A 21,313-nucleotide genomic window follows, 5' to 3' on the forward strand; every position below is an offset into this window, starting at 1 on the left:
TTCTGATGTTATGTAGTCCAATCTCACCTATAATCTTACTCACGGATTCGGAGCCGAATATCGGCTCAGACTCGGCCAACTTTTATTTTCTAGCACAAAGTCTCTAATTGGTTGGGCTAAACAGGTATCCCATGTTGCACTGATCCATAGCCCCAGATCTCGTTTGCCGCTCATGTAGCTAGGACGTGGTCTCGCTTGGCTGTGGCTAAGTACCTCAAAATTTCTATTTTTCTCTCAGAAAATTGTTGTGATTCAAACAAAAGCTATTTTAATAGCTATTTCTTTTTGTTTACCATATATATTTGGTTGAAGTGTTGTCTGTGTGTGAGTGGTATACCTAACTGTTCTGGTGGGCTAGGCCCGTTTAAGTTAGAGGACCTAGTCCTCCTTTTTGTGCAGTGTTTTACCTTGTGCTTTGGCTTCCTGTATTTCAGTGTGTTTTTTTTTTCCTCTGGTCGAGTTGTGTGTTGTAGTTCTAGAACCGTTTTACTTAGAGGTTCTTGGGTTTTTGTGTGTAGCTATAGTTTCCCGCCTTTGTCTCCCTTTTGTCTTGGTGTTTAATACCTTACTTGAGATGTCTAAGGATCAAAAGGAACATAAACCTTCAGGTTTTAAGAAATGTTCCAAATGTAGCTACAAGATGTCCATTACAGACGGACATTCTGTGTGTGTGTATTGCCTAGGAGCAATTCACTTGCAAGAATCCTGTAGCTTTTGCCACACCTTCAGTCCGAGGGTGCTACAGGAAAAAAAAAATAAACTTATATTGAAGGGACTCCTAAAACCTTCGTTTGAGGAGTCTTTAGACTCTACTTTGAGTACTCAGTCTAAGGCTTCGAAGGCGAAGAAAAGATCTCCAGCTCTGTCTCCCCGGAGCCTCCAGAGAAAACTTCTAAACTGGACTCTACCTCCTCGGCTCCTCTGTCCTCTGGGCCGCAGAAGGTATCTGTTGTGCTGGAATCGACCTCTGCTCCAATTTTATTGGAACCCATTCGGAGCCAGTCTCCTAGTGTTAGGCATGGCTCTGCTGATAGGAGATCCCAATCCCCCTCTCTGTCCTCCAAGTCCTCCAGACTGTCTGATTTGGATGTCGATAGGGTGGTTCAAAGGCTCCTGCAGTCGCCGGTGTTGGCTAAATTATTCTCGTCTCCGACCCAGTTGGCTCTGGAGCCCGTCCCGATGCTTGTGTCGATGGTTCCTCCTCAGAGCACTTCCTTGTCTTCAGAGCCAGAGTGCTCCGCTCCGAGTGATGTTCTTGTGCCGGCTCCGATACCCCCAAAGGGTTCATCGGTGCCGACATCGGCTCCAACCATGTCTGTCCCGTCCACAGGTTTCGGTACTCGGGTTTCCTCTGTCGGGCCCGAGGGGGATACTTCGGGACATCTGTCGGTTCCGAGCCTTCCCCTCGGTGCATCGGCTCAGGGAACCCCGACCCGGGTCGTGGCCTCAGAGGCCGGTCAGTCCTCGGATTCGGGGGGACACGCCTGAGGAGCGCACTGGCCAGATCTTCGGTTACATCACCCAGATCGGTCATTCCGTCCCCTTCCACCCCGGCTAGAGCCTCTGACGCCCCCCTATCCGTGGATGGCGGAGACCAAATGTCTGGGGATACCCCCATGAGCAGTCCCCAACTTTCTGGGGGTCCCTCAGAGTCTGTGCCTGAGGAGCCCCCCAGAAAGAAGTTGTGCAAGAGGAAGCACATAGACTCCCAGGACGGGACTCTCACTTCTGATACCGACCTCGAGGAGTCAGAGGGGTCCCCCAAGTCGTCCTCTGATGACGTCTCTTTCTTCGACATCCTGGAGGTATTGAGACAGAGAGGCGACTGGCCGTCCAAAACCCACTCTGAGGAGGAGTCTGTATTCCTCAAGGCCTTTGGAGCTCAACCCTCCGCCTCCTGGGTGTCTCCACAATTTGACGAGCTCCTAGATTTAATTTGTCGAAGGGTGTAGGAGAATCCTGATTCTGTGGAACCTGTGCCCAGAAAGCCCAATATGTTTCTTTCTGGCCCCCCCACCCCCCCGGGGAAAGAGTTCCTATCCAAAGGGGTTTCTGTAGATGCCATGGTGGTGGCGGCGGCCACACAGCAGGAAGTAGCCGAGTCTTCTTCCGTCCATCCTCCTAACAAGGAGTCCAGGAGCATGGACCACTACGGGAAGTGTACCCTCTCATCAGCGACCTTCACCCTGCGGTCTCTGAACTATCTTTGTCATTTTACTTGGCTCCAGCGAGATCTCCTCAAGGAGTTAGGAGATACTCTAACAGGTAATGTACCTGAGGCATTAGCACACACTGTTAACGCCCAGGTGTCTACCCTCATTTCGATTGTCAACTCGTCCATGAGGCTCATTTTGTATGTAGCCGAGGGGGTGAGTAGGGAAGCTAGTTCAGGAGTAGCCCTCAGGAGGCAAGCCTGGAAGCACCTGTGTCATTTCGCGGAGGCCTTCAAGTCTTCCTTCACTGACGCCCACTTTGATGGGTCCTCACCTTTTGGGACCAAATTGAAAGACACCCTCACCAGATGCGAGCAAGAGGGAAAGACCCTGTCTGCCGTAGGGGTCTGTTTTTCCCTTCCCTCAAGGCCTTACCCCAAGGCTCAGAGAGGAGGGAAGATGTGGTTCAAGAAATCACAGACGTTTTTCCCTGCCGCACAAGGTGAGTCCCCCTCCAGAGGCAGAGGAGGGGGAGGTTATTCTGGAAGATGCCGCCCCAGAGGCAGAGGAGGTCCCTGCAACTCGGGAGACCGTGATTCCTTTTGCGGTTCCTCTTACCATCGTTCCTGATGTGCTGCCCGACTGTGCTATTCCGGAGCCAGTCAGGGGTTGTATTTCATTGTACCCAGAAGCCTGGGCAAGCATCACCCAGGATCGATGGGTACTCCGAATAGTTTCCGGAGGTTATACCATTCCCTTTTTGTCAGACCCCCCCCTCTAATCAGGAGGAACCCGGACGTTCCACCCAGTCAAAGGGATCACGTAGGATTAGAAGTCTCAAAGCTGCTAAACAAAGGAGTCATCCAACCTGTCCCCTCAGACCAAATGGGATTACGGACTTACTCAAGACTCTTTTTGGTGCCGAAAAGAACAGGGAACCTGAGACCCATTCTAGATCTCAGCCGATTAAACCACTACGTTCTGAAGTCCAAGTTCCGAATGGTCACCCTTCAGTCCATTTTCCCTTTGCTGGGAAAAGAAGTGTGGATGTGCTCCATCGTCCTCAAGGATGCTTACTACCATATCAAAATGGACAGGGCATCCAGGAGTCACCTACATTTCCGGCTGGGAGCCAGTCATTTCCAGTTTTGTGCCCTGCCCTTTGGTCTCACCACAGCCCCCAGGGTGTTCACCAAGTGCTTGGCGGTGGTGACAGCTCACTTGAGACGTCAAGGATTCCAAGTGTTTCCATACCTGGACGACTGGCTCCTTACCGCCCCCACCAGGCATCTTCTCATCCGGGCCAGGGACGCTACCATTACCCTCTGTCAACTACTAGGAATTACCTTGAACTGGGAAAAATCTGCCGTGCTGCCCTCACAGCATGTCACATTTATAGGCGCAGAGCTAGACACCGTCCAAATGTGAGCCTTTCTCCCCCAAGAAAGGATCGGAGTATTGCAGAGTCAGGTTCATGCTTTATTACCCCTCAGGAAAGTACAAGCGAGATGGGAGCTTCAGCTTCTGGGATCCATGGCAGCTACCATTATGTTAGTGCCTCTAGCGAGATTACACATGAGGCTTCTTCAGTGGCTTCTCTTTGCCCAGTGGTCCTTTCAGAAACTCCCCCTTTCCCACCAGATCCTACTCACGGACCGATGCAAGCAGGATCTCCGTTGGTGGCTATGCCCCACCAATCTGGACGAGGGAAAACCGTTAGTCCCTTCGTCACCCGTCACCACGGTGACCACGGACGCCTCACAGATGGGGTGGGGGGGGCATTATCTTGGTAGGACAGTCCAAGGCACGTGGCAAGATCACAAGGTACATCTGCACATCAGTGTTTTAGAGATAAGAGCGGTATTATTGGCGTTGCGGGCACTTCAGAGCGCTCTTTCTCGGGGAACGATTGCAATTCACTCAAACAACATGTCCATTGTGTGGTATTTAAACAAGGAGAAACCAGATCTTACCCCCTGTGCAGAGAGGTCATGCGAGTGTGGCAGTGAGCAGTGTCTTCCCAACGGTTTCTAGTGGCAACGCACATTCCGGGGAAGGCCAGTGTGATTTTAGACAGGCTGAGCTGAGCTATTCTGATGCCTTACGAGTGGTCCCTGAACCTTCTGGTTACAGAACAGATTTTCAACAGGTGGGGTCAGCCTTGCTGCGATATTTTTGCCAGTCCCCTCAATGCCAAATGCAGCAGCTACTTCACCCTGATCCCCCCACAGGGGGAGTCACCCAGGGACGCTTTAGTCCACGATTGGCCCTCCGGTCTGCTCTATGCTTTCCCTCCATTTCCAAGAGTGATTCAGAAAGCCATATCCTTGGGAAGCAAGATGATTCTAATTGCCCCACACTGGCCTCGCCAAGTCTGGTTCTCTTTTCTTCATCAATTCGCGGTGGACAGTCCTTGGACTCTGGACCCAGTACCAGACCTACTGACGCACATGTCAGGGCAGTTCCATCCCTCCATGCAGACCCTCAAGTTGACATCCTGGCTACTCCACTTCCGTCATTAGTCAGACTTCATCGTTTTTCGCCTGAGGTGGTGCACATTTTATCCTCTTCTCATAAGTCTTCCACCAGGAAGATTTATTCCAGCAAATGGAAGAGGTTTTCCATTTGGGCTCAGGCCCAAGGACTTGACCCTTACACAGCCCCAATTCCTGCTGTTTTGGATTTTCTGTCCATGCTCTTTCAACAGGGTTCCGCCCCTGCTACCATTAAAGTGCAGCTGGCTGCTATTTCAAATTTTCATACTTCCTATGAGCCTTCCCTTATGGCACATAAACTCTGTAAGGCCTTTCTGAAGGGCACCTTGTTACTCCGGCCTCCTGTGTCAGAACCTATCATGCCCTGGGATCTAAACTTTGTTTTGCAAGCCCCGACTTCCCCACCTTTCGAACCGGCTGCCTTATGTGACTTAAAGTTCCTGTCTTGGAAGACTGCTTTCTTGATAGCCATCACATCAGCTAGACGGGTGTCAGAGATTCAAGCTTTGTCCATCAAACCCCCGTATTTAATCTTCCATAAGGACAGGGTTTCTCTTAGACCTAATCCGTCCTTTCTTCTTAAAGTTACATCTACTGTTAATCTCAACCAGTCTATTGAGCTGCCAGTTTTCTCCCCTCAATTCTCGAACAAAGTAGGGTTTAGATATCATCAATTGGACGTGCACAGGCAGTTACGATTCTACTTACACAGGACAAAACAAATACGGAAAGCTGACCAATTGTTTGTGTCTTTTTCAAAAAGTAGAGCGGTATCCCCCATTTCCAAGGTTACAATCTCCGGGTGGATTTCAAGTTGTATTTCCATTATTTGCTCCTCTGCGGGCAAGGATCTACCATTCCCAGTCAAGGCTCACTCTACCAGGGCTGTTTCTGCGTCAACAGCTTACCATACCAGACTTTCTTTGGATGATATTTGTACTGCAGCCACGTGGGCTTCCCCACACACCTCTGTTACTCATTACAAACTGGACGTGGCTTCTAGGGGCCGGGCTTCCTTTGGTTCCACAGTCCTCAGGAGTATCTTCCTTTGGGCCTCCCAGGATAGAGGTGCTAGGGACGCTCTCCCGTGAGTAAGAATGTAGGCAAGATTGGACTACATAACATCAAGAAGTTATGTGTACTCACCATAATGTTCGATGTATGTAGTCCATCTCGCCTCACATTCTTATGTACCCTCCCACTTGCCCCCTTCCCGGAGGATTTGGAGGCTGAAACTGGCGTTTGAGTACCCTTCAATGGCAGTTTTTTCTTATTCCCCTTGATAGAGTAATACTGTAGTGGGTTGTTATGCATGAGGTGCGATTGTGGTTTTGCAGCAGACTAGATCCGGGGCTATGGAGCAGTGCAACATGGGATACCTGTTTAGCCCAGCCAATTAGAGACTTTGTGCTAGAAAATAAAAGTTGGCCGAGTCTGAGCCGATATTTGGCTCCGAACCCGTGAGTAAGAATGTGAGGCGAGATGGACTACATACACCGAACGTTATGATGAGTACATAACTTCTTGTTTTCTCTGATAACCAGGATTTGCCCTTATCTACCTATGAGGATTCTGATGCAGAGGACTCCCTTCTCTCTGCTTACCCTCCAGAGGATTTCTCCTTTGGTGAAACATTGCATACTCTGAGGGAGCATTTCCACTGGGAAAGCCAGTATTACTTTGACTCCAAAAAGAGGCTTAGGGAATTCTTACTCCTGCCTTAACACAGGCCTTTTGCTATCCCACCTGTACTGGACATTGTAGATGATGCCTTCTTGGAATATAGCCTGGCCCCTGACACTTTACCTCCTGCTCCCAGAAAACCTGATAGGTATTACAGGGTACCTGACTCTCACAAGTTCTTCTTTAAAAATCCTACTGTGAATCCTGAGACCATTTCACAAGGACCCAAGGGCATTAAGACTACTACTGCCAAAAATCCTACCCCCTCTGATAGAGATTCCAGGGCTCTGGATAGATGGGGTAAGAAGGTATCCACTTCTGCAACTTTGGCCATTAGGGCTTTAAACTGCCAGTTTCATATGTTAAAGTTAAAAGGAATGAGAGGGGAGGTGACTGGGAGTCTTTACTTGAATACAGAGAAATGATTTGGCAACTCGGGCTGGATGCCTGTGGTCCATATGGAATGAATGATCACCTCTCCATAAAACCTGCTCTTAAACTCCTGTCCAATAACCCTAAACTAAACAATTAACAATTTATAATCAAAAAGCTTGGAGTAGGTATAGTGGTTATATAAAGAAGTTCGTTCTGCTAGCATAAAAATATTTCCTTTTGTTATGATCTGATATTATACAATTGTTCCCCTCATACACTACAACAATACAAGTAGGGTATTTAATACAGCATAGATATATACAGACATACAAACCAATATGCATTTAGTAGTAGGGCATTTACTTGGTCTGTTGACATTTTGTGTTACAAGATGACATCTGAAGCACGTACAGTCCTGTTATATAACTTATTATTCAGCTCATTATAATTTTAAGTATTATATATTTCATTTATACATATTGTTTTTATTTATTTTTTAATATATGTATTTATTAGTGTAAATTTATATATTTATGTATGAGTATATTTATTTATTTAATACATACAGTTTAAATAGATTACTATTTTATATTCCTGACATCATATATGTTTTTTGTACAACATTTTTGATGTAATATTAATTGTTGACATAATTGGATTTTCATCTGGTGGATACTTTATCAATCAACTAATTAATCAGAACTGTATTTAAGGATGGTTAACATTGGATACGATGGATTCTGATGAAGTCTTGATGTGATAGATGAAAGCGCGCTCAATCCCATTGTGCTTGTTTTGTTGCTTTGGTGTTTTATTAAATTTATTGTTTCCTACATATTCATCTGTGGTTTACAATTTTGTGCTACGATACGTACTGAGGTTTTACCGGAGGAGACCCTTCATGGTAAATGCTTGCGGAGGTGTTTTCGTTTTTGGTTTATTCTTTTGACGTGGAGAGGAGGTGAACTTGGTCATATGTTAAAGTATCAGCAGCATATTATTGGTTTGCTTAAACAGAAAATGATGTTGATTCCTGACTGTGCTGAAAATAAAGAATTACGGGATTTAATGCATTCTGCTGAACAAGTTGGAAAACGTACTTTGCAATGTGGTTTTGATTCATTAGAGGCATCTTGCAGGGCTGATGTCACTGGGTCTGTACTTAGAAGGCATGCTTGGCTTAAGGAGCAATCTTTGCCAGATCATGTTAAAGCTAAATTACTTGATGCTTCCTTAAACCAAGACCGCCTGTTTGGCAACAAAGCAGAAGAAGTATTTAAAAAGATGGAGGAAAAAGCTAAATCTATGCAAACTGTTAAAGATTTCCTGCAAGTACAGCCTCCCAGATTTAGTAGGCATTGGCCCTCTAAGAATTGGTTCTTTCCTGCCTCTTCCAGGCCTTCTCAGTCCAAACACAGAACCAGCAGAACACCCAGGCTTCAGCCCCAAGGTACTCATGGGCCTAAGCAGTGGGGGGACTCCCACTTCCAAAGCAGGGAGTAGTAAGACTTCCCCCTATGATAAACTGTCTCAATGACTTAACTTTAAACCTTCCAAGCCCTGCTCAACTGACTGTTCCTTTAGGGGGAAAGATTGCCCTGCATGCAAAAAATTAGGAACTCATTACCCAGGACAAATTGGTTTTAAATATAGTTGGATACAGATTCCACTTCCACTCCTTACCAACCCCAAACGGTTGGCCAGACCTACCCCCAAATCAGTGGGCAGAGGCTCAAAAGCTAGTCCTCTCTCTTTTAAGCATCAGGGCTATTCAGCCTGTCCCAGAAGAAGAATGTGGGCAAGGTTTCTAATCAAGACTTTTCTGGTACCCAGAAAAGACAATTCCTGGTGTCCTATCCTGGACCTTTCTATCCTAAACACATTTTGGTAATCCCGTAATTCAGGATGCTAACTCGGCTGCTTCCCATGCTAGGCAAAGATGCCTGGTTGGCAACACTGGATTTGAAGGAAGCCTACCTGCACATCCCAGTCAGGGAATCTTGCAGAAGATACCTACGCTTCAAAGCAGGCTACATGCACCATCAGTTCTCTGCACTGCCCTTTGGCTTATTTACTGCACCCAGTGTATTCACAAAGTGCCTAACTCCAGTCATTGCATTTTGTAGGCAAAGAAATATTCAGATATACCTATACCTGGACGATTGTCTAATTCAGGCAGAAAGCCAGGACATACTATTAAATCATCTGGCATTTGTAAGGAAATTGCCAACTTCTTTGGGGTACACCATAAACGAAAAGAAATTGCATCTTGTACCCTGCCAACAAATTCCTGGGAGCAAGCTTGAATACAACTTCCCAGATGGCCTATCTCACGCCAGAGAAATTAGTTCATTTGATAGCCTACTTCAAACTACTGGCCACAAAGACCCAGCTATCTGCAAGGAAAATGCTGCAAGCCCCGGGGTTCATGGCCTCTTGCATTCTACTAATTCCATATGCAAGACTGCATATGAGGAAACTACAATGGTATCTAAAAAGCCTGTGGTGTCAACATTCTCAGGATCTAGAATCAATGATTCCTGCTACAGGTAAGAGTTCCTTTGGTGGGCAGAGGCTTGCTACCAAAACAAGGGACTGCCATTCACTCTAACCCCTGCCGTCCAAACCCTAACAACCAGACTATGCATGGGGGGGGCTCACTTGGCAGGGCAGTGCATTCAGGGCAAATGGAACCCAAGTCAAATGCACCTGCATATCAATCAAAAAGAAGTGTTAGCTGTACAGAATGCTCTGACTGCCTTCAAGGACCGCATTCTTCCAGGACAATTATTGGTAAAGCCGGACACCACCACTGTTATGTGGTACATAAACAAGCAGGGGGGAACTCACTCATATTCTCTCTGCATACTAGCCATGGCTCTGTGGAACACAGCCTTGAGCAACCAAGTGCACCTATAGGCTCAATTACTGCCCGGAAAGCTAAATACACTGGCAGACATCCTAAGCAGAAATCTCATGGACCCACATGAGTGGAAACTAGAACCAAAGATATTCAACATGTTGGGAAACAAATGGGGGAGCCCAGAGATAGACCTGTTTGCCTCCCCCCAGAACTACCAATTGGACAAATTCTGCACAAGGACTCCCCACAAACAAGCTTGGAAAGTGGATGCTCTGTCCTTCACCTGGAAAAACCTATCAGTTTATGCCTTTCCCCCTCTGCCTCTCCTCTCCAAGGTACTACTAAAGATCAAACAGGACAAACCAAGGACAATACTGATTGCACCAGACTGGCCACGCCAACATTGGTACCCCCTCTTGTGCAGTGTGTCACTGCTGGCACCATGGCACCTGCCTCAGACCCCCTTGCCTTGCTGTCCCAGCAGGAGGGCCAGATTCTGCACCCACAGCTTCAAACCCTGAACCTGGCAGCCTGGCTAATTACCTGATCTCTTCATTACCATCCCTCAGTAAGCAAGTGTTGGATGTCATTCTGGAGGCAAAGAGGCCTAGTACTAGAAAATCCTTTGCTAAAAATGGAAAAAATTCCGTTTCTGGAGCCAAACTCGGGAGATGGGCACAGCAGCGCTCAATTTACCTCAGATTCTTCTATACTTAACTGAGATGCTTCACAAGGGCCTTTCCTTTTCCTCCATCAAAATTCATGCCTCAACCATCTTCAGCTCATTACAATACAGAACCACCCCTCTTCTCTCATCAACTGCTGAAGCAATTCCTCAGAGGGGCCAAAAACTTAAGACCACCCAGGAGATTCCCTAATCCAGCCAGGGACCTTAACTTTGTATTGGAAAAGCTCACGCTACCTCCCTTTGAGCCAGCTGCAAATGCAGAGTTGAAATTCCTTTCTTGGAAGACAGCCTTCCTTCTAGCATTCACTTCAGCAAGAAGGGTGTCTGAATTACAGGCCCTCATGGCAGTGGAGCCTTTCATCGACTTTCATGCGGACAGAGTGTCTCTCAGGACCAATCCCTCCTTCATGCCCGAGGTGGTATCCAGTGTGGCCCTTAATCAGTCCATTCATTTGCCAACCTTCTTTTCTAATCCACAGAACAAAGGGGAACGAATACTGCACTCCTTGGACATGTACATACAGCTTAGATTTTACTTGGACAGGACTAAATCTCTCAGGAAATCTGAACAGCTGCTGGTTGCATTTGCTGCAGTGGCAGAGGGGAAGGCCATTTCAAAGCAAACCATTTCTAAGTGGATAGGCCATTGCATTCATTTCTGCTATAAGCACCATGGAAAACCTACCCCACAGGAGGATAAGACCACATTCAACCAGGGCTGCATATACCTCTACAGCCTTTCTCAGAGGTGTCCCTACCAGGGGCATCCTAGAAGCTACTACCTGGAGTTCTGTACATACCTTCACCAAGCATTGCCACTTGCCAATTTTTTCTAAATCCAGAGCTGGCTTTGCCACTGCAGCCTTGCAGGGCTTTATAGCTGGTCCTAATGCTATCTAATTACCTCCTCCCATCCTTAGCTTTGAGAATCTACCCACATGTGATGACTGCAACAGTGAAACACGAAGAACATAGTACAGTTGTGTACACTTACCATAAATGTTGATGTTCAAGTGTATTCACTGTTGCAGTCCTGGTTACCCTCCCTCCAGCCCCCTGACTTCTATTGACTATACCTCTATTCTTGTTTACTAATCTTAAAGCTTTTTGGTGTATTTGATTTTTTGTTGGAGGTGTAACCTTGTATATAATTGCTTCCCATTATGGGGGCACCTGACATCTGGGGCAAGAAAAACTGATGTAATGGCGTCGGCTGCATGCTTTATACCCCTGACTACCTGACGTCATGGAAGATGAGACAGCAATTGACGCAGGACCCAAGACTTTGATAATCAGGCCGACTGAGGGCTACTGCAAGCAGATAACCCAAATGTGATGACTGCAACAGTGAATACACTCAAACATCTACATTTATGGTAAGTGTACACAACTGTATTTTCTGTTATAGATACTACTACAAACACTGACAATATGTCTTTGATCTTCACTGGATTTTTAGATGAACAAGTTGGCCATCTGTTAAGTGTAATGCTGCAGTCTTTTTTTTTTTAACAACACTAATTGCTGATAAGATTATCGCACTTCATACAACTTTTGAAACCCTCTGTAGGATAAAATTGTCGTCATTCCCTCTTCTGTTAGCATGATGGACATTTTTGAAAATCTGCAGCTGTTGCACTCGGGAGGTGCACATTCCTCCTGACAATGCTTGTGTGAGGTATGTGAAGCGGGGGGGGTACCTTTGGTCTAAGTACCACCAATGAGGTTAGCGGTACGAGCATCCGTGGGTCATTTGACCATGTCTGCATGGTTTCTTAGCACCTGATTTGTTGAAACTTGTATTATCACTGCTATGTTACCACCTGCTGACGCTGTCCATGTCTCAGTACTTTGAACTTTTACTGGCTATATTCTGCCTTGTACGACTTTACACCATTTGCTGAAATGGGGAGAGGCTGTATTATTGGTTATGGTATATTTAGTGATCAGAGGTGTAAGAGCAGAGTTGTCATGTTTAAGGGTGCAGGGACCAGTGCATCCTTGCCATAAAATTGTTTTGTATTCATTGAGTTATTTTTTTGTTACAAGTTGTTGTGCAGGTTGCATGTTTTCCTTCTGATCCTATACAGTGTAATTTGTCTTGTTGATTAATCATTATAGTTAGTCAATCTGGGATTAGAAGCTCCATTTTTATCCACAGCAAAAGAGGTGTTAAAAATATCTCCATGAGTGCTGTGCACAGTTGATCAGCACAGCCCTTTAACGCCTTGACCAGTTTATTGTCTGGGCCAGCAGCCTTCCTGGGATTCACCTTCCTTAGCTCTCTTCTCACCTCGTCTGTACTGTGTTTGAGCAGAGCATCTTTCTCATCAGTGGGTAGCTTTAATGCCAACATGTTTCTCTATTAAAAATGTTATTTAAATGTGTCCCTATTTTTGGGCCTTTTTCTCCCCATTTGTTCAGACAGTTGCCTGGTAATGCCACCTGACATGATGGTTGGCTCTTAGCATGTTATTTTGGTGTCTGTGCTAGAGAGGTATTCCATTTTGTTTGGATTTATATGATTCCAGTGCAGAGTACTGTCAGAGGTTTTTCTCAGCACCAAGAGTCTTCATCAGTATGTTAGCCATGGTGGATGAAGTCTTGGAGGAGAAGATGGCTGCATTCCCTAGGGCTGACCATATATTGGAGCAAGTCTTATCTAACTGTTGCTCATGGAAAAGCCTTTATCAGTGGGAAGTTGGACCCTCTTCGATGTCCGTCTTTCTTTTCCATGGAGAGGGCCCAGGATTTCTTGTCTTTGGCTAGTTATTTGAAGATACAGAACAGCATCCATTTTTGGATTCTGCTATGCCTTTTTTGCTTAATGACTGCCGCTGTTGTTATGGTGGTGGTGGTTGCACACCACAGGTTTTGCATTTACAGTTGACTGTGAGGTGTCAGTGGCTTCATAGCCACCATGTGCTCATGGACCTTCTCATGTTAGGTGACTGTTAGCAGGCCAGAGGCTTCTCATTAGTCAGATGAAGCTGAGAGTAGTACTCCTGTCTCTAAAGGTCTTGGAGGGAGAAAATGGTGTTTGGTTCACTGTTGCTGTCTTAACTTATGTCCAGTGTCTCTACAGACCTTCTGAGCTGAACACTCTTCCCTCTCAGATGGGTCAATATCTTCTTTAGGTGGGACATTTCAGCTTTAGCTGGCATAAATGTGGCTTAAACCTGGACATCAGTTCTTTCTTGGGAAGTTCAATGCATGCAGAGTGCAGAGAAAGGGCATTCATTAGTCCATAGGGCCAACCCTCAATTTAAAGCAATAGCTAAGTACTCGTTGGGGAATTCTATATAATATTTTGCAATGTCTGTTAAATCCTTTGTGTGTGGTTTATTCTTTGCTTGGAGGTCTTGCGTAAGACTTCCACTCCCAAAAAAAAAAGGCAAGTGGGCATGTAAAAGACAAATACTGTTTAAACCCTGACTCTATCCATTTGTATGTTCTTTTTAGGCTGGAGTATGATCTTTAGAGTCTGCAGTATTTGTCAGGAGTTCAAGCCTAAAACCTTTCAAGTGAGGCAATTGGCTATATAGGCCTACTTGAACAAGAGAGGATAGCGGCATGGCATGCCTTCAGAAAGAAAGAAGGCAAAGAAAAGATGGAAAACTTCATTAGGGATTGTATGTCCAAGGACATCAGTATCACAGAAATGCTCATGTCCTCCCAGATACCTTCTCGATGTACTGTACTATGACTGGGGTCTCTGGGACATAGATTCATAGATTAGTACTAAGCTAACTGCCCTTTTGGGCCATTTGAAGCATAGCCAGGTACCCCATGTGAGAATCAAACCCTGCACCTTATGTCTTTAAGGTAAGCACCTTAACCATTATGTCATCCTCCCACCCATCTTCAGGTAGTATGTTTCTCAACAGACCAAGCAACCCATGGATTTTATGCGGAAGAGGATGAAGAGATATTTGCTGTTAAACTTCATTTACTTATGAAGCAATGGGACACAAGAAGATGCTATAGAATCCTCTAGAATGTCCATATGAATTAGAAAACAAGGGATGTGCCCTCAGTTTGGAAGAAAATGAGCTAAGAGAAGAGTTGCTTAATTTAATAGACATAAACAGATATATTAAGATCAATGAAAGAAATAGACTGCAGAAGGTTAATAAAACCCAAAAAGCCCGAAGTCTGATAAAACAAATGAACAGAGTAATTAGGACTGTTCATAGAGATCCATGCGCTATAACAGAAGTAAACAGGATATATTACTGTGCAGCTAAATTAATAACTGATGAAGTTCTACCACAAGAACACAGGGTAGTGAGGGAAAGGAAGGGGCAAAATCAAATACCATCATGGAAATATTGAATAGAGAAAACAGCAACAAAGACGAGAAGTGTCACTATTAGAAGAGTATAGAAGAGGGAACAGATCAGCAAAAATACTCGTACGTGATAAAAGCAATGTACACTATTAGAACAGACAAGGATCTATCATACAAATAAACTAAACATTTCTGCACAGGGGGAAAAGCTTAAAAGATACAAAGATAAATATAAAGGAAATTAACAAAATAAGCAGTTTTTTGATGACCCAACAAAGTTTTATAGAGAACTGGGGAATAAGGTAAAAGGAATTGAAAGACTGCCAAAAAAGAAGAAACTGATGTATTTTGGAGTAGTATCTATGAAGATCCTGTGGAACATAACAAATATGCTAAATGGATAGAAATGGTTAAAGAAAGAATAAGAGTTTTAAAGGATATGAAACAGGATGAAGTAACAGCCAGAGAGATTGAAACAAAGTTAAGAAAACCCCAGGCCCAGATGCAATACCTAACTCTGGGCTTGAAAGTATTAACATCTTTGCATGATTTAGCCATAATTAAGAACTATTTGTATGTGCACCCCGAGCAGACACCAACCTGGTTAACTGTAGAAAAAACAATGCTCTTAAGAGTGAACTGGCAAGCTACCCTAAAAATTATAGACCAATAACTTGTCTTCCGAAGACGCATAAATTATACACTGGAATTGACGCCGATAGAGTTTATAGTCATTTCAAGAAAACGCAATTACGGCACTAGAACAAAAGGGCAGTAAAAGAAAGTCATACGGAACAAAGGATAATTTGTTGTTAGTCATAGTGGAGAACTGTAAAAAGGATAACAATCTTAAGTATGGCATGGATTGACTACAAAAAAGCATTTGATAGTATCCCACATTCATGGATAAAAGAGTGCTTAATGTAGAAGATAACATCCTACACTAATCAACTACATTACAGTGACCATGAAACAGTGACAGACCACTTTGCAACTATGATAAAGGACAAATTATTATCCCAGGGATAAAAATTCAAAGGGGGATATTCCAGGGTGACTTTGTCACCGCTGCTTTTCTGCCTTGCCTTTAACCCATTAAGCTGTTTACTTAACAGTTTAGGCCATGGCTATAATCTGGCTCCTAGAAAACAAAGTATGAAGACTTTTCATCTTCTCTTTGTCGATGATTTAAAACTGTATAGCTCATCAGATGAGGAACTGAAAGCACAACTGCAAGTTGTCAAAACTTTTTTGGATGATATATGTCATTTGGTCTTGATAAATTTGCAAAAGCAACCTTTAAAGCAAGAAAACTGCAACACCAGGAAAACATCAGTTGTGAACAAGAATGTGATATAAAAGAACTTGAGCACGAAGGAGTTTATAAATATTTGGGAATTGATGTAGGATCAGCAATAAAACATGAACAAATGCGAATAAAACTTAGTAAGGAATACTTCAGAAGACTTAAATTAATCCTGAAAGCACTGACATCTAGGAATAAAATCCAAGCTATAAACCAATTTGCTCTTCCTGTCCTAACTTAAGAGTTTTGGAAAGACTGACTGGCCCCAGAACATATTGGATAGATTAGGTAGGAAAACAAGAAGGATGCTTCATGCTCACCAAATGATTTATAAAAATCAGTGCATACCAAGATTATATAGTCCCTGTTCTGAAGGAGGGATGGGCCTCCTTGAAATTGATTATATGTCTAGATCTGCAATCCTGGGACTCCACACATATCTGCTGACCTCGCAAGACCCAAATATAGTGAAAGTTTTGAAACGTGAGAATAAATCTAAGATGACTTCTCTGCTTAATCTAGCAGAAGCATATCGGTGTCGAGCAGGAATGGAAATCAAACCAGAAGTAGATAAAAATCAGGCAGCAACTGAATGTGCAAAAAAATAAATAAATATAAGGTGAAGGATCAGATGAGAAGGCAAGAAATGTGGAAAATGCATATAGTTGTAAGTATAGAAAACATCTGGAAGAACCTCGTGTTGATCAGGAACAAAAGCAGGAATGGTTAAGGAAAGGCAAATTCAAACCAAGAGATGAAAGGTTAATATTGGGTGGCCGTGGCAGTGCAGTGGTTAGCGTTGCTGCCTCACAGCAAGAGGTTCCCCGATTCAATCCTCGGCTGAGGTGCCTTCTATGTGGAGTCTGCATGTCCTCCCTGTGGTCACATGGGTTTCCTCCGGGTGCTGCGGTTTCCTCCCACATCCCAAAGAGATGCTGTAGGTGGATTGGACACTCTAAATTGGCCCTAGGCGTGAGTGCATGTGCGTGTGTGTGTGTGTGTGTGTGTGTGTGTGTGTGTGTGTGTGTGTGTGTGTGTGTGTGTGTCTTCTGTGGAAGGTTGGGCGCCGGGCTGGCAACTCAACACTGTAAAACTCCACTGCCAATCATAAGCGGACAAGTGATCCACTGTAGCGACCCCTAACCGGGAAAAGCCGAGAGAAGAAGATGATGATGAAAGGTTAATATTTGCGGCCCAAGATAATGGGCTGTGTACACGTTGGTTTACAATGTCCATTGAGCATGTGGGAGAAATGGAGAAATGTAGGTTTTGTAAAACTGAATTGGAAACTGTTGCACACCTCGTTGCTGGTTGCGACCATATTAATGGCAGAAGGACTGTATTATGATAGGCATAATAATGTGGCAAGACTGTTGCAGTGGGGATTGTGCAAACATTATGGTATTGAAGTGGCTGAAAAACACTGAAAACATGAGCTGCAAAGCATCACAGAAAATGAAGAAGTCTACATCACATGGGATCATCCATTACCAACAGTTCAGAAGATAGATGCTAGAAAACCAGATATAGTAGTCCAGGAAAAGAAGACAAAAGTAGCATTGATCACTGAAATTACTATGCTCAGTGACTACAGTGTCCTACGTGTACAGAGCGACACAAAGTCATAAAATATCAGGATTTGCAGGCAGAAACGAGAACACTGTGGAAGAAAGATACTCACAGTTCCAATAGTAGTAGGAGCAACAGTTCTTATAAAAGAAGAGTCTACAATCATATTTAGATATGCTACCAATACATGTAACTCCATACAAATTGCAGGAGTCATTACTGGGCACATTGCAGGTGCTGCAAAGAGCACTACTGGCTGACATCAGAGTGAAACAATACTGATTTCATGAGCTTTAATCATACTGGGATCCATTCCTGTCATGGTATTAGAAACGTAAAAGATTTGGAGAATTTAAAAAAGGAGGGTGGTTTACCCCTCTGACGCAATGTCTTTTCATCTGAGGATAGTGTTTCTAATCTTAAAAGCCTATGAGAAAATGCTGCCTCCTGAGCCTGTCTTCATCAGGGCAGACTTCTGGTTCATTTGTATGGCACCTGAATAAGAAAAAGGTCACATGATGTCTTCACTATATTTTATAAATCTAGCCAACAAAGTGTCAGTGCCTCTGTGTTCTTTTCTCCCTTTGTATTTGCAGGAGCTGGTGTTTTATGTAGTTTGTTGGTTTGTACATTAATGACAGGGTTATTCTGGCTCAGTGGTATCCATTTTCAAAGGGACTCCAAAGGATTACCCCCCCCCCCCAAAAGCTATTGAATGTATTCAGAAGGAAACCGAGAGTTAAGCTACTTACAATGTGAAATATCATCTGTTCACCTTAAGGCTTTTCTTCCTAGTGCCCATTTTTTAAAGATGGGATTCCAGGAGAAGCTTTAGGGCAGGCTGCTTAATCTCTGCTTTGTTAGACAGAGATGTTACTGGAATTTTCCTGTTTGTGAAGAAGGGGATGCCCACCACCTTACTAATGTCAAACTGCTAGTTTACCAGGCAAATGGTGGAAAAGAGGCAAGAACGTTTGTAGTTTTTATCATGTTTATGCAACTCCCTCCTCTAATGATTTTGTGGCAGTTCTAGTTGAGGCACCTGTGTTAATGGATGCAAGTAGAGCAAGATGGACACATGAAAGCTGCTAAGTATTGGGAGCATTCACCTCATGCCTGCTAAAGTGCGCCTTTACATCAGACATCCTTAAACACTTAAATATAAACACACTGATCAAAACGTCTGACAAACGTAGTGGTTGAATTCTTTAATTTACTGGATCCCTCTGCTTGTGTATTACGCAGAGCATGACAGTTCAAGATAAGAATTTTGCCATACCCTGTATTCTATAAGAATTTTCTGGTGCTTTGTATATATATATATAAATATAATACGAAGCACTGCAGAAACACAAGCTTTTTGTTTTGATTTCCCCTGGGAGAGCTTGTGACCCATTTTCTAAACTGTTAGTGTTCCAAGTATCCAGCATACTGTTAAATGTGATGTCAAAGTTAACTTATGTAAATGATGGTTGTTTGCTTGCAGCCTTCAGGTTTTGCTCTAAGGTATTTGACAAACTCCTGCTATTAGTGTTATGTCTTTGAATAATGCATTTCGAGTGCTAATATATTTAGCTGCAGTTACTTTTACATTTATATTTTGTAACATATCTAAAAATTATGTTTGTGTACATGTAATGCCACCCTTCCTGCATGTTAATTATACTTGGATGCGTCTGTCAATCACTCAGTTCCTTTAAGCAAATCATTCATGGTCTTGTATAAATACATTTTTCAATCACCTTACATGTCTTATCAGTAGAATTTCAGATCAATGTTTTTCTTCTTTCTGTTGCATTTTTACTTTATGAAGCTTAGGGTGCATTTTACATGAATGACTTGGGGAAAAAAATCTCTTGCCAAGTTTTTCAAAAACACTAGGTGGCAGCAAAACATTTCTTTTCTACTCCATTTCAACTTTAAATTCTGGCTGATGCTTGCAAGAATGGTCTGCAGGAACTTTAATTCTTGATTTTGCTCTGGTAAAGAATGCAATATTCTGGTAATAATTCTAGACATCTTATTACAGCACAGAACGCATTAATATAACAAATGGAACTACTGCTGTAAAGTCTGGAAATCCTCACTGCAGTAAACATCACCTCCCCTCTGTCCTGAGAGTCGTGAGAAAGGATGGAGAGAACAAGGGAAGACAGTTTTATGTTTGTTCTCTACCCCAGGAAACTCAGTGCGAGTTCTTTGAAGTAAGTAGTTTTTTTGTTTCAGTATTTACAAACTGCAATTTTTATACTCATTAAAAAACATAATTGTCCCCCCCCCCCCCCCCCCACGTTGTGGATGAGTCAGGGCAGGAAATGACTATATGTTTGCATATACCCACAGCAGGAGTGAATACAATTATTTGCTGTATATGCCATGTTATCTTCTTAGCAGGTCTCACAACTATTTATGAACGTTTTGTAGATAGAGAAACTTATGAGATTATAAAATGTTCATCGTGTTACACTGCTGCAGTCATTACACTTGGGTTATCCTGCCATCAGGCGGTTCCCCAGTCGGCCCGAGTTTCAAAGTCTTGGTCCGGCGTCGGTTGCTGTCGCCTCCTCCCTGACATCAGTGTGACAGGGGTATATAAGATGCAGCCGACACCATTTTCTTCAGTCTTTCTTGCCGCGCGGTGCCCGAAGCAAAAGCAGTTCGCAAGTGCCGGTTGGCAGTCTCCTGAGATTTTCATTCCGAATCCAGTACCGAAGTCTTCTACAAAGCTAAGTACCCCGTTGGGGGAACATTTTCTTGCCTCAGTCCGATGTCAGTAAAAGTTAATAACTGTATTTCTTGTGGGAAGCAAATACCTCATAAGGATTTCCATTCCTATTGTATCCCATGCCTAGGCCCAGACCACGACGTCAGTGGTTGTCGGTTTTGTGCTAGGTTTAACAAGCGCACTATTAAACGTCTGTTTGATTTAGCCTGACATTATTTTGGTAGAAAATTCAGTTATACCATGCCGTCGGAACTTCCGACGACCGGAATACACAAAAAGCGCAAAGACAAGGATAGGCATCCGAGGCCTAAAACTGACGATGAAGCCTCTTCTAGGCTAGTCGCCGGTTCTCCAGTTTTCAGTGAGGCACCTTCGCAGCCCCTGACGACCGCTTCTGTAGAACCACAGGCCGCCTCTGACTCCCACGTGGAGATAGCTGGGCCTTCGGACGCACAAGTTATTCAGCCTACCGAGACTAACCTTTCCGAGGGATCCGGAGTAGCTCAGCAACCCACAGCTTTAGAGGGTGTCTTCAGACCTACTCAGTTAAGCATTAAACCCTCAGCTAAATCTAAGCCTCCTTTAAAATCAAAGAAACAAATACAGCATTCTCCAGGACAGGCCTCCATGCCTAAGAAACAAATGCTCAAAATGGCCGAAGACCTAATCACTCTGATCAGGGGGTCCCATCCCCCTCCTGATAAAAGGCCTAGGCAAGATGCAGACTATGACTCCTCTGACCAGGTGTCCATCTCTTCTGATTCGTCCTCAGACCTAAGATACTCTTTACCCCCTTATGAGGATTCTGATGCTGAGGAATCAATTCCATCAGCCTCACCACCTGAGGACTACTCCTTTAGGGAAACCCTACACACCATGAGGGAGCATTTCGGATTACTCAGAATCCAAGAAAAGGCTCCGAGACTTCCTTTTATTACCTCAACACAGACCCCTTGCTATTCCGCCAGTGTTAGATATTGTGGATGATGTGTATACTGAATCCAGCTTAAACCCGGATTCCTTACCTCCAGCCCCTGTTAAACCTGACATATACTACAGAGTCCCTGACTCTCACATAAATTTCTGTCTAAAAGCCCTGTAGCTGACCCTGAAACTATTTCTCAGGGACCCAAAGGAGTTAAGGCCTCATCAGCAAAGAATCCAG

The 21,313-nt window shown here is 44.0% G+C and overlaps 1 protein-coding gene across 2 annotated transcripts in view; it reads left to right on the plus strand.

Moving 5' to 3' along the window:
• Nucleotides 1–21,313, plus strand: part of NEIL3 (nei like DNA glycosylase 3) — a 622,290-nt gene that overhangs the window by 505,081 nt on the left and 95,896 nt on the right. Inside the window, exon 9 of one of the 2 annotated variants that reach the window (XM_044062524.1) lies at nucleotides 19,453–19,627. The exons of the other annotated variant lie outside the window; for it this stretch is intronic. Within the exon in view, the coding sequence (XP_043918459.1) occupies nucleotides 19,453–19,627 (175 nt within the window). The remainder of the gene's footprint in view (nucleotides 1–19,452; nucleotides 19,628–21,313) is intronic. 2 annotated transcript variants of the gene reach the window in all.

Source organism: Protopterus annectens, chromosome 2.part1 (assembly GCF_019279795.1).
Source record: "Protopterus annectens isolate FY-2018-M chromosome 2.part1, PAN1.0, whole genome shotgun sequence".
NCBI lineage: Eukaryota > Metazoa > Chordata > Ceratodontiformes > Protopteridae > Protopterus > Protopterus annectens.